This window comes from Dendropsophus ebraccatus, chromosome 11, assembly GCF_027789765.1.
Source record: "Dendropsophus ebraccatus isolate aDenEbr1 chromosome 11, aDenEbr1.pat, whole genome shotgun sequence".
NCBI lineage: Eukaryota > Metazoa > Chordata > Amphibia > Anura > Hylidae > Dendropsophus > Dendropsophus ebraccatus.
In genome coordinates, this window is record NC_091464.1 from 73,666,315 (window position 1) to 73,680,022 (window position 13,708).

The following is a 13,708-nucleotide window of genomic DNA, read 5'->3' on the forward strand; positions in this document are numbered from 1 at the left end:
TTTGCTCTGTTGTTGCCCCACTTCCTGTCTAGTGTATATTCTGTAAGTGTACAGCATTGACAGGAAGTCTGTTAAAGGATATACATTAGACAGAAAATGGGGCAGTGAAGACAACAGAACAAACAAAAGCATGGAAGACCACAGAAAGGTAACAAGATAATACATACCGGTATATGTTTATTCATTAGATAGTTTACAATAAGTTTCATCATTGGAAAACTACTTTACTGCGCTTAACATCATTTATTTGAAAACTCTGGTAAGGGTAAACATGAAACTATAAAGCTGAGCTGTAGAGTTGGATGATTGATTACTTATGGTCAGGATAGTGCTTCTACAGTATATGAGGGTAAGGCTAAATACTGTAAATAAATTTAGATTTCAGTATACTGTAACTTTCTAATGCATAAAATGTAATTAAATCACATTACATTTGTAACTTAAGGCAACTGGAAAATTGGAAATATCTGTGATAACTGCAAATAGTTTTAAATGTTGTCCCTGAAAGGAAACCGCTAGGGTATTGATTTAAGATCTGCAGCTCTAGTAAAAGAAAACTTTAAAACAATCTTTCCATGAATATTAGTGCAAAATAGCTCTCATGCAGAGAAAAGAAGAAAAAAGTCCCTACTGTCCAGTGCGGCTTCCATTAAGGAATATCTCTGATTTGACTGATAACTAGTGTTGGGTTCGATGCTCGGGTGTTTGCTGCTCAGGAGCGCTCCAACAAGCTTTAAGGCTGTGGAAATACATAATACCCTAATTGGGTAAATTTATACTTATTGCTCCGGTGTTCTATCTTCATTACTGCTGTACAGTCAATTAGCAGCTGCAACGGTGTCCCGCTTCAGCCGCTGATTGGCTGAGATGCGATATGGAAGATAGTAGAGGACCAGAGCGGTAAGTATAATCCCCCCTTCCATCCCAGCAAAGCAGAGTCTGGATCCCAGGGGAGGGATATCTGAACCCCATGGGGCTAGACTGTGACTCTTTAAGATTTCTGATTAAACAGGTGCCCTCTGCTCTGCCAACCAGGGGGCACCTGGTATAATGCTCGAGTTTCCAATTGTTTTCAATAGGGCTCATTATTTAAGTTGACCATACAAGCACTGAAAAATACTGGACTCAAGTAATGAACACGAGTACTTTAGTGCTTGCCAAACTCTACTGATAAACCAACCCATTTGTTGACTCAGAGCAGTGTTTGAGGTGGCTTTGTTTTCCTTTATATTCTTTATAATTTTCTATTTTACCGTTCATAGTTTATCATGATTTTTTTTCTCTACTTTTCACCAGAGCCTGATCCAATCAAATATTGAAGTTACGTCTGCAATTGTGACAAATCAATTTAAATGTTCCAAAGCAAAAGTAATTCATTTGTAATATTCGTTGCAAACTTTGTCTTCCAACAGATGCACCGAAATTTATTTCAAATCAAACCATCTATTATTCCTGGGAAAACAATCCAATTAATATCAGTTGTGATGTTATCTCCAACCCACCATCATCAATTTTCTGGAGCAGAGAAAAAATTCAGTTACCTGCACGGAATATAACAAACATAAAAACCTACAGGGATGGAAAAAAGATTCTGTTAGAGGTGAGAGCCATTCTAGCAGCTCGCTAAACTTGCAATGTGTCTTTGCAGTGAAAACAACACTTATAAGGCAGTATAAATGTTCCTAAAATTCTTATACAAATGTGTCAGAGTAAATTTGTAATTTAAAAGTGATGATAATAATAATAATGTTGTTGCTGTTGTTAATAATAATAATAATAATAATAATAATAATAATATTTCCCCAAATAAAGTCTTCTTATCAACTACCAATGATTCTGACCACCATGGAATAAAAGTTTGTATGCCTACCATGGATATTAAGTGGGCTTGTCAAAGATGGCCGCCCTCTACCAGAAACACCAAGGTTTTAAACGATATTGCAACTCAAATGGAGTGTTGCTGCAGAACCAGGCACAACCTGTAGACACTGTTTTTACAAGAAGGTGACCATGTTTTTCAAATCCTTGATGACTCCTCTAATTGTTATATTACAATATATCAATACATTAACTTTTATCCCCAAGGTAAAAGTTAAGAGTTGTCCAGTCCTAAAAATACATGATCGCTGTCTTCCAGAAACAACATCTGTTTCCAGTTTGGGGGTGGGTTTTTCAGTTCTGTTCTACTGAAGTGCATGGAGCTGAATTGTAACCTGAGGACAGGTGTGCTGCTGTTTTTGCAAGAAAGTAGCTGTGTTTTTTTTTCTAATCCTGCATAACCTTTTAATTTTACTTTAAAGTTTGACCAATTAATTAGTAAATAGTGTTGAGCGGAGAGGCCAACCAATGTGTCGCCATATTTGGCCTCCCGTTCAACCTAACAGCATTATGGGCCCCTGGGCAGAGCTGTGAACTGCTTATGTTTATGATGATGTTATAGTGTGGAGCGTTGCTTTGTTGGCCTCTCGCTTCAGATGCAGTCTGCGAATGCATTCTAACAAGAGAGAGAAACATTGACAGAAAGAGGAGCGAAATGCTTATTGCTCCTTTATCTGTCAGTAAAGGCTCTCCACGGCTGTCCGCTCAAAGAATTGACACGTCAATTCTTTGAGCTGACAGCTATGGAGAGCGGAGGTGCACAAGCCCTCCTGTACAGAAACAGTGTCACACTGAAACAGCCGGGTTTCCACAACGTAGAGTTCCACCGTGGAATTCCACCGAATTTACTTTATGTGAACTGGCCCTAAGTGTATTACAGTCAGTTCAGAGCAAAGAGGATCCCCCTATGAGTCATGGGCCCCAGAACAGCCACCTACCCTGCCCAATGGCTTTGCTCAACCCCATTAGTAACACAATAATAAGCAGATTTTGAACCCTTTTTTTGTATATTGTAATGGCACAGGGCATCATTGTGAAGTCATAAGAAAGGGCCTAATGCTTACAGTGATGTCACAGCAGTGTCATAAAAAGATAACAACACAGTGATGTCACATAGATAATGAACACTAAACTGGTAGAAAATAATTATTGCACACAGAGATGTCCCAGAAAAGAAAATGACAGAACGGGGATAATAACCAATATTATGTCATAATACAACAGTAGTAGTACAGTGATGTCACAGCTATGCACATTAATAAAGTCAAAAAATAATAATAACTGATGTCACAGAGCAGGAATAGTAAACAACACACAGTTATGTCATCATAAAGGGATAGGCTATGTTCACACAACGTTGAAAATAGAGAAAAGGTGGCAGATTTTGATATTTAAAAAATTATCTGTTTTTGCTGCAATTTAACTGACTGCAATGGCAATGTATTGAAGTCAATGGGAAGACGGACATGTAATGCACACAATGCATTGGATAACGGATGTTTTTACAGCGGACGGCAAAATAATGATCATTATTTTTGGACGTCTTTTGCAAACAGCGGACGTTTTTTGTTAACACACAGATTTTCTTTGGTCACCGTTCTTTCTCTGTTTTTACTATTAAATTTTCAATTTAGCCACACCTAAAGGGCAATTAATAACCCCAAACTAGAATAATGTGCAAAAACCAGTCATTGCACTAAGGGGAGGCCAGACACTAAATAATGTCCGTTATTTTAGACTTAAAATTACGGACGTCATTTTAATTGGAGCTGAAAAAAACGTTATGTGAACATAGCCATAAGGAGTAAAAAGATGTCACAGGACATACTGATAAAGTAAAAAAAAAAAAAAAAAAAAAAAAAAAAAAAACAATGTACACAGTAATGTCCCAGAACAGGGTGAATAAACAGATCAATATCTTGGCTAAATGTTATAATATGAACTTTTTTTTTTCCTTATTTTTTTTTCTTGTTCAATATTTTCATTTACCAGTTAATATATTGATCCTCTTTCTTTCTTTCTTTCTTTCTTTCTTTCTTTCTTTCTTTCTTTCTTTCTTTCTTTCTTTCTTTCTTTCTTTCTTTCTTTCTTTCTTTCTTTCTTTATTTTTATTTTTCTTTAGAACATGCTGTTTCACAATTATTCACAAAATTGGGCTACATTCAGCTTCTTGTACAGTCTATGTTCTCAATTTTGTTAGCACCAGAAAGAATTATAGAGAGTTTTTGCACCATTAATCATCAAAGGTCTTTGGACCTAGCAGACTAAACAAACATTTATCAAGCTGTAAGTCATAAAGATATTTGCAGATACACTGTATAATCACTGCTGTATTCATTATTCATGCCACTGGTTTATCTTCTTTGAGTAAAACAATATCTCAAATGACAAAAATGATGTATTTATTGAAATTAACACACTACTACTATGTTCTTTACTTAGCTCAAATCAATGTTATTACTTTTCAGGGACCTGATTAATATTGAAAGTCAAGTGTTTTAGTTTTTTACTTAAATTTGTTTTTATTAGATTTATGGTTAATCTGGTTTTATTAGAACTTAGCTAAGCAGAAAATGATGAGCGCAGTTACAAATAAGAAATGACTAAAAAAATGCACAGAGTAATCAATTTAAGAGATGGTAGAGGCAAAGTTGCTATATAAAATTACAAGGCGATGATATAGAGGCACATGGGATGATATACAGGCAAAAATCTGATAGCTAAAATGAGAATTGGAGGGGAAAATAAAAATACACCTACTGTCATGTGTGCTGGCTTAAAGGGGTATCCAGACCTAAAAAAACATCTATCTATCTATCTATCTATCTATCTATCTATCTATCTATCTATCTATCTCATGTGTATCTGTCTGTCTGTCTATCTATCTTGACTAGAGACGAGCTAAGTGAATCTGGTGAATAAAAATTCCCTGTAAACCGCCCTGGGCATTTGCTTTGTTCTGTGAAGCGAATTCCCACCCATTCGTTAAGGAAATTCACAAAAAAAAAGAAAATAAAATTGGTGGCAGCACATGCTGTCTGGAGAGTCACTGGGTGGGAGAAAAGCATTAACCATAATCTCTAGCACCCTGATGTCCATGGATGAAACTGGATGATTGGCTGATTGATATATATATATTTTTTTTTAATTGTGATTTTTTGATTTTTGACACTTTAACAACAATATGCTATAACAAATTCTTCCTTCTGCAATAGTCCCAGTACTGTAGCTACTATAATTTTGGCTGTTTTAATGAAATTTTTGAATATTTGATTCGCAAATCTTAACGAGTTTGACCCAGAGCTTGCAAAAAAAATTTCCGGCTGCTTCGCTCATCTCTAATCTTGACCAATAACAATGAAATGAAATGCCAAGTAGATGTCACCAATATAAATATACAGTATAAAGTGTGGAGGGGTCCACATATTTCCATTCTCATACTCACTGTGCAGTACATGTCTGTGCAGTATATGGCCAAGATGGGTTGTTGTGTCCCTAGAAAGTTTACTTATTTCACATGTTGAAGAACTCTCTTTTAGGAAAAGTTTTTATTTTGAGGCATAGGTTATTAGTGGAGATAAAAACGACAAGGTGAGGGACAGTGGCCAAACAATTGTTTTGCTGTTCTGGTTCCATTTTCATGGTGTTTCCATTACTTTCTGAGGTTATCAAGTGAACTAGACACCCTCCCCTCTGCCAAGCAGGGAGGCACTTGGCTAAATGCTCAATAGAGATGAGCGAACCGGGTTTGGGTTCGAGTCGATCCGAACCCGAACATTCGGCATTTGATTAGCTGGGGCTGCTGAACTTGGATAAAGCTCTAAGGTTGTCTGGAAAACATGGATACAGCGAATGACTATATCCATGATTTCCACATACCCTTAGGGCTTTATCCAAGTTCAGCAGCCACCACTAGTCAAATGCCGAAAGTTCGAGTTCGGATCAACTCGAGCATGCTCAAGGTTCGCTCATCTTTAATGCTCAAGTCTTCCACTTAAATAGGATTTAGCACTCAAGTATTTTAGTGCTCTCTCAACACTAGTCACTAGTGTTTACTTCAAGAGTGTCATTATGTCTGCACTACTAATCTAGGGTTGAGGAGACAGGACAATTATCTTCTAGTAGAATGAAGGATCTAGAAGAGGGATTCATTAATATTTAGGAAGGATAACATTGATACAATACTACATAATAGATATCAATCTACATACAACCTCCAGCACTCCAAGCAAAAAATATAAAAAAAAGTGATTATTTCACCCAAAATCTGTGACGTTTTGCCCTCACATAGAGAGCTTTTTCAAGATTACAGGTGGTGACTGTATGTCTCACTAGGGCTATGACAGACATAAAGCAAAGAACTATCAATGCATTAGTAGATGGCACCTATGTAACTGAACCATTTAAAAAAAAAAAGATTAATAATTATAAATATAAATAGCTTTTCAGGTGTAAACAAAAAACTTTAAGTAGAAGGCTTTTGTTAACAGATACGAGTGAACTTTGAAATTCATTTTGACATCTTTTCTCTCTGTTTTTCTGTTTTTGTATATGGGGGAGTGTTTGCCTCCATCTTGTATCCTGCACTCCACCGATCCCCCCATGGTTGAGTTAAGCAGGGAAAGGTTGTATCCAACATCCTACAAGAATGAGTAAGCTTATTGTGAGCCCAGAAGAGACAGGTCTATAGTGTAGCGCCAATTTCCTTTGAGGACATCTTTATGGTGATGAGATGGTACATATTTCATCAATTGTTATGCTTAGAAGCCCATTTTTCTATAGCAGTATTGCAATTTAAAAACTATATTATGCATATTAAGCATTTCCCATGTGCTGCTGTACTTTTTCAGGGAGGATTTATCAAGACCCGCCCTCTTTTCCCTGGCCAAATTCACTAAGAGGCGGACGCCTCTTAGTGAATCCAGCCAGCTGCGCACCCTACCCTGCAGCCAATGCAACAAATCTACACCTGCTTCCAGGTGGGTCATACTCGCAGGTGTACATCATCATAAATGCCGTGCGGGGGGGGGGGGCAATTCCTCCCCACTTCCTGAGCCCACCCTGTCCAACCATTGGGCGAATGGGGGACACGGCAGGAATACGCAAGGGAGAAGGGGCAAATCTGCATCTTCTCCCTGGCGTATGCCCCTGCCATAAGTGGACATAAAAACAACCACAGGGAAACTACTGTTGCACCTTTTGCTTGCTGCCAAGTTCTGACTGCCAAGGGTTTTTTGGGCAGAAGAAGAAACTTTGGTTGCACTGCTGCACCATTCATTCTCTTTAGTGCCAGAAATGGACAAATGCAGCATTCGGATAACTTCAGTTGTCCTGGAAAGAACAAATGGAATGATGGTAGGCATGTGTGGCCTATTGGTTTTATTTTAGGGACCCTTTTGCAAGGTTGTGTGGGGAGAGGCCATGTATCGGATCTCCTGTGTCAGCAGTCCTTGTTAACCTATAGTCTTTGTTAACCAGCTCTACCAATGAATTGATCATGTGATCACAGTGGTTAACCAACACCTTCTGTTATGATGTCAGAGATGTCTCAGTTGTTTGATATAATCATATGACATGATGTCACATGGTTGTCAGATTATTGGAGGTAGATAAGAAGGACCAAGGTTATTTGGCACACATTGAAAAAAATAAATTATATATATATATATATATATATATATATATATATATTTATTATTATTTTATTTTTATTTTTTTTCAATGTGTGCCAAATAACCTTGGTCCTTCTTATTTACCTCCAATAATCTGACAACCGTGTGACACACACACACACACACATATATATATATATATATATATATATATATATATATATATATAATTTTTTTTTCTTTCATATTTGACATTTCAGATCTTCTTTCTATATAACTTTCCTGTGTTTTATTGTAGATAACTCCAATATCAGACAATGACTTTGGACGATACAACTGTACAGCGATTAATTCAATAGGATCCAGGGTCCAGGAGTATGTGCTCACATTGGCTGGTATGTGCAGTGTGAATCTTGTGTAATATACTTTTACAAATGGTTATTTAAGTTCTTTGCCTGTAAGAGAAATAACTTTGCCAGTCACTCAGAAAGGGCCTAAGGACTTATATTTGTCTTTTGCTCCTTCAAGATGTTGGTATTTCGTTTTTACACTTGATTACAAATGTAGTATCTTGACAGTCCGGGATATGGGTTAAATCGAGTGAATGATTTCCCTAAAGTATAAATTCTATGGTATTTATAGTGTAAAGCTGTACGCACAAAACATTAGCACATGACTGGGCATGAGGTTTAGCTGACCAGACGGCTGATGCTCCCATACTACCATGGAAGATTGTTCTTAACATTAGCAGCCCTATGTCAACCAGCTTTACCAATGAATTCATCCACATAACATCATGTGATTACAGTAGAACTTCTATGGTATTTATTGTGTAAAGATCTACTCAGAAAACAGAAGCACATGAGTGCATGAGGTACAGCTGACCAGACAGCTGATGCCCCCATACAGCCATGGAATATTGTTCTAAACATTAGCAGCCCTATTTTAGCCAGCTCTACCAATGAAATGAAGTAAACATTGGCAGCCCTATGTCAAGCACAATATACAGATTGTCTGTAGAACTAGGCCACCATATGATTACTTTTGTATCATTATTCTACTAACATATAAAATACTTTTTGTTACAATAAAAGATCCAGCCTTACCTGACAACCCAGTGAAAAAGAAAGTGTAAGGTTGGGGGGGGGGGGGGGTACTTCCGCCGACTGCCCAGCTGCAAGGGATTATGGATAGCCCCTTGCTTTGCACTTAGGCTTTTGATGTAATGTACAATATGCAGCCGCCAGTTTGGATTGGGATTGTACAAACTTTTCCAAAAATGTGGCTCATCTGTGAATTTAACTTTTTGCCAAGTTCGTGAGGAACCTTGATTCAGGAAGTTCGGTTCACTCATCTCTAATAAAGATCTATATTTTTTAAAAAGTGAACACCTAAAATTAAAATAAAAAAAAATCATAAACATGGAGGATTTCATATCCAGTGGGGCCATGCATAAGTGCCTTTGTTTGTACAAATTGGAGAACTGTTAAAAATTGTTGCTTTGGTGGTTCATCTGTGTATTATAAAACTTCAATCAAACTATCACAAAATCTCCCTTCAGGAAAGTGATTAAAAGTGGTCTAACATTTTGTTGGTAGAATACAAAATAAAACCTATATTTTATCACATTTTTCTTACCTTTGGATTTTGGCACAGAAGACTGCAATCATTTCTGAGAGACAGGTCTTAAGGGAGCACTGAGACTCTTCGTGATGCTTTGCCATTCATTCTAAAGCAGGTCATTTTATTGCTGTGATCTTTAAAGAGCACCTATCAGTACCAAAAGTGTATTAGATGTAGTGCTGCCTGACATATTGTTTCGAAACTGCGTATTTTGAGCATTTTTTATTCTCTTTTTTTTATGTACTTTTTTCTTTCTTTGCCTGCTGAGTCAGGATCTGTGATGTCAAAGTTGAGCGGGCTGCTTTGAGTTACTTATATGCCCTTATTTTCCTATCACAGCATAAATCTGACACATAGACACTCAAAAGGATAAACCGCCAATATACCCCATCCTCACCTGTCTATTTTGTTTTTCATAACATTTATAAAGTCTGCAGATGCAAACTCAAGAAACTTAATTAAATAACCTTTGTATTTGTATTTATATACCTAGATGTTTTTGTATCCCATAGATGTGCCTTCCAGTCCCCACGGCTTGCGGGTTATAGAACTGTCACAGACGTATGCCAAAATCTTCTTCAATAAACCTGATTCCCATGGTGGTGTCCCAATTCATCATTATCAAATGGATTTTAAAGAAGTGTCTTCAGATATTTGGAAAGTTGTCCATTCACATGGAACACAAAGTGAGTTATCATGTTGCCTGAGCTTTGTAAGGCAAGGAATTAAATTTCCATATCTAATTTACTTTATAATAAGGTTGATCTAGCTATAAGGGGAATTCTAAGTAAAACAAATTGTTTATAGAATTAGTCTATGGTTAAGGAGTACATGTCATTAATAATAACTTTAAACATGCCATTAGACATGTCAAAAGTTGTCACTGCTGAGACCTGCTGTGACCTGGAGATATAGCCGGAGGGATCTCGCAGCAACCGTGTCATCCACTCCTCCATAACGGCTTATTCTCCCCATCTAAGTCTATAAGACTACATGGTCGGAATCAGTGGCTGGTCGGGGAATGGATTTTTTGGGAGATTGATACCAAATTTGACTGGATAACACTGCCATGCCAGAACTAACCAATTCCACCATACAACCCTCAAAAAGACACCAGATTTACTAGCAGGTCTGAACGGGAGGTGGGAGACTAAAAAAAATAAAAACAAAAAAGTTGTTTTCTTTCTCCTGCTCCCCAGTGCTGTCCCCCTACAAGGTGCTGCCCTAGGTACCAGACCACAGGTGCCTAGTGGTAAATACGGCCCTGAACACATTAACAAGCCATTCTGCCATGGCAAATCTACTTAAAGTCTTAAAATCTGTCATACTGGACAATAAGCATGATTTTTTCCTGTCATGTTATAGAACAGATGAAGCTAAGCAGTCTGTTATATAGTGTTGTCTTAAATCCAATTTAAAGGCGTTATCTCAAGAAAAGTTGTCCTCTAACCAATGGACTAACTGATTGGTGGCGGTTTATTTGCTGGGGCCTCTAATGGATCATCACTCCATTCACGCTTTATAGGAGTTTCAAACATTGTTGAGCACTTAAAGAGGTTTTCCTGGAAGCAGAACAACTGGAGCCTTCTGCTCCCTGGCACACACAGCTTTTTCATGTCTCAAAAGTAAGTCTTTTATGGCATGGAGGGAGGGGCAAGTGTGTGCCGGCAAAACCAAGCCTGCACATGATGTCCAATAATGTGGAAAAGATGGAAATGAGCATCAGGGAGCAGAAGGCTGGCTTCTGCTCCCCAGACAAACCCCTTTAATTAGGCTGTGTTTTGGAAATTTCAAAGAAAATAAATGGAGCAATGGGCAACCTTGTACATGGCCTCTTCATTCACTTGAGGACAATTGACCTCCGCCAATCTGCTAGTTTTCACATGTCCTGTGGATAGGGGATACAAAAAAAAAAAAAAGAAAATAGATCTAGAAAAACAAGGTCTGCATCTCCACAATATAGTAAGTATTCTTTATTTAACCCGGGGGTTAATCTGCCTGATCCATCCGTGAGACAGCAATTGTGATTATATATATTATCTGTTTATTTACTTTTTGATTTGTGTTTTTTCATCTTTTTGTATATTTATTTCCTTTTTTTCAGGATATTGCTTTGTTTCACTTTTCTATATGCACTTGCACTTTGTGGCGCTTAATAATAGGGTCAGATAGTTTACATACAATTCTCTTGCACTACACTATAATTATATTTGTTCATTATTTTTGCTGTCTCTTTATTATCATGTGGGGTGGACCAGTTTCTCACTGTGCCTTATTGGGGCCAGTGTTAGGATCATGTGTGTGTTTTTAAAGGTTTTTAATCTTGTGTCTTTTTTGGATTGGATTTAAAAAATACTTACTATATTGTGGAGGTGCAGACCTTCTATTTTCATTTTTTTTGTATACCATGGTAGTCTTTGGGTCTGGATAGGACTAGCACTCCAGTACTACTGTATGTGGTGCCCGCCTTATATGTGTACTGTGGATAAGGGATACATTTCAACTTAGGATTCATTTTTTTTCACTTGTCTTCGATCTTTACCTCTTTGTTTTTAGGATTATAGTGGGTGGAGGTTCAACTGAATGACAGAAAGCTGTCTCTGATTGCATGCTTATGCAGAAATGGCTTGTCAGTCAGTTCAGTAGATTGCAGTAGAGTTACCACCTACTGAACTCCTAGATGTAGAAGAAGTTAAATGTGTATTATCCCAAACTGCATATCAACCTGCTTAGCTCATTCTGCTTTATCATATTGTACCAGTCGATTGGATTGGATTTCTATAATGACAGATTCCCTTTAAATATATTAAGGGGAGCCTGTCACCCCCAGTGCCGGGGCAGAGCCGACCAATCCCCGGTGCAGACCCATATACTAACCACTTCCACAAAGTCCCGCTCCTGGAGCCAGTTCAGCCGTTGAGATACCCCCACTGTAGCCGCACGCTCTCACCAGAGATGAGTCCGATGCCCATAGAGTATGACAGCTCAGTCATTCTCTATGGACATCGGACTCATCTCTGGTGAGCGTGCAGGGCTTCGGACGGGGATATCTCTGCGGCGGCACTGGCTCCAGGAGCGGGACTTCATTTAAGCGGTAAGTATATGGGTCTGCACCAGGGGGTCGGCCGAGCTCTGTCCCGGCGGGGGGTGGGGGGGTGGTGGGGGGTAGGTATCAAGGTCGTGTCAGTAATTTTCTATAAGAGTACAATATTACGATTCTTTCTATGCTATGAAAATGTAGTACAAGCAGACTTGACACCATTTAAATGTGATAATTATGAGATATTTTGTAAGGTACTGTTCTGCTTTCAATTGCTATTACTAAAATATATATTTTTTTTTTCCCCTGAAGCAATTGTTGTTCTGGCCAATTTGGAAGCCAACACAACATATGAAGTCAAGGTCGCTGCTGTTAATGGCAAAGGACAAGGAGAATACAGTAAAATAGAAATATTTCAAACACTTCCTGTTCGTAAGTATAAAACATACAAATTATTTCTATGGAATCTTATTTAAAGAGGATAATAATAATAATAATAATAATAATAATAATAATAATAATAATAATTATTATTATTATTATTATTATTATTATTATTATTATTATTATTATTATTATTATTATATGCCTCTTTTCATCCAGACAACCTGAAGACAGGTTTTGTTAATCCTATGGGAAAACAGTATCTCTCTTTCTTTATCTACCCAAAATAGGACATCCCCCAAAGACCTAGTGCAAAATTCAATCTTAGAAATATAAGGCCTCCCCTGAAAATAAGACCTAGCGGCAGTTATTTCTAAGGTTCCCCCCAAGCCATACATTAGTGTTAACACTGTCCCACTACTCTAAGGACCTTTTATGGTAGCACACGTGAGCTTAAGAGGCCCACCACCGCTGTCCCTGCACTGCAGAGAACCGTTGTGTGCACGTGAGCTGGAGAGGGCCACCGCCGCAACACCTGTTGTTCTGTAAACACAGCTGAGCTGGAGAGGCCTGCTGCCACTGCTATCCCTGGGCTGCAGCCACTTGAAGGTCATTGTGTGTATATGAGCTGGAGAGACCTGCTGTAACACCCATTGTTCATGGAAAAATATGACATCCACTGAAAATAAGACCTAGTACATCTTTAGGAGTAAAAATTAATATAAGACACCGTCTTCTGGAGGCAGAAGAGAGCTTCTCTATCATCCCTCCTTATCCATAAAGCTTAGGGAATATGTGCTTTTTCTGAATTACAGTGTACCTACTGCTTTTGTCCACCTCCTCCTTTTAGCTTCTCAGCAGCAGCAGCAATACTAACCCAATGTAACCCTTTCATTGTTGTTGCTATTTCTTGCACATATGCTCACAGATCACAAAACCTAGTGCATCAGTAACCCCTTGTCAGCATTCACATGCTTTCTGTAGTGCTGTACAATGTATTCCATGCCCCAGCACAGAATTGGCCTGTTTAGTGCACTTTTACCAGCCTTTTGTTATGGCGTAGCCGTAAGGACTCACTGCTGTGCTGTGATTGGCTTAGAATTTAATCAAAAGGAAGTAAATGTATGTGTACCACTGGCATATAGCCTAGCTGTGGTCCTGCCATCTGACA

General features: G+C 38.1%; 1 protein-coding gene across 2 annotated transcripts in view; it reads left to right on the forward strand.

The window, feature by feature from the left end:
* NCAM2 (neural cell adhesion molecule 2) overlaps positions 1 to 13,708 on the forward strand; it is a 328,135-nt gene that overhangs the window by 207,690 nt on the left and 106,737 nt on the right. For both annotated transcript variants that reach the window (XM_069946169.1, XM_069946168.1), the window contains exons 10-13: positions 1,413 to 1,600; positions 7,789 to 7,885; positions 9,626 to 9,799; positions 12,466 to 12,585. In XM_069946169.1, the coding sequence (XP_069802270.1) occupies positions 1,413 to 1,600; positions 7,789 to 7,885; positions 9,626 to 9,799; positions 12,466 to 12,585 (579 nt within the window). The remainder of the gene's footprint in view (positions 1 to 1,412; positions 1,601 to 7,788; positions 7,886 to 9,625; positions 9,800 to 12,465; positions 12,586 to 13,708) is intronic.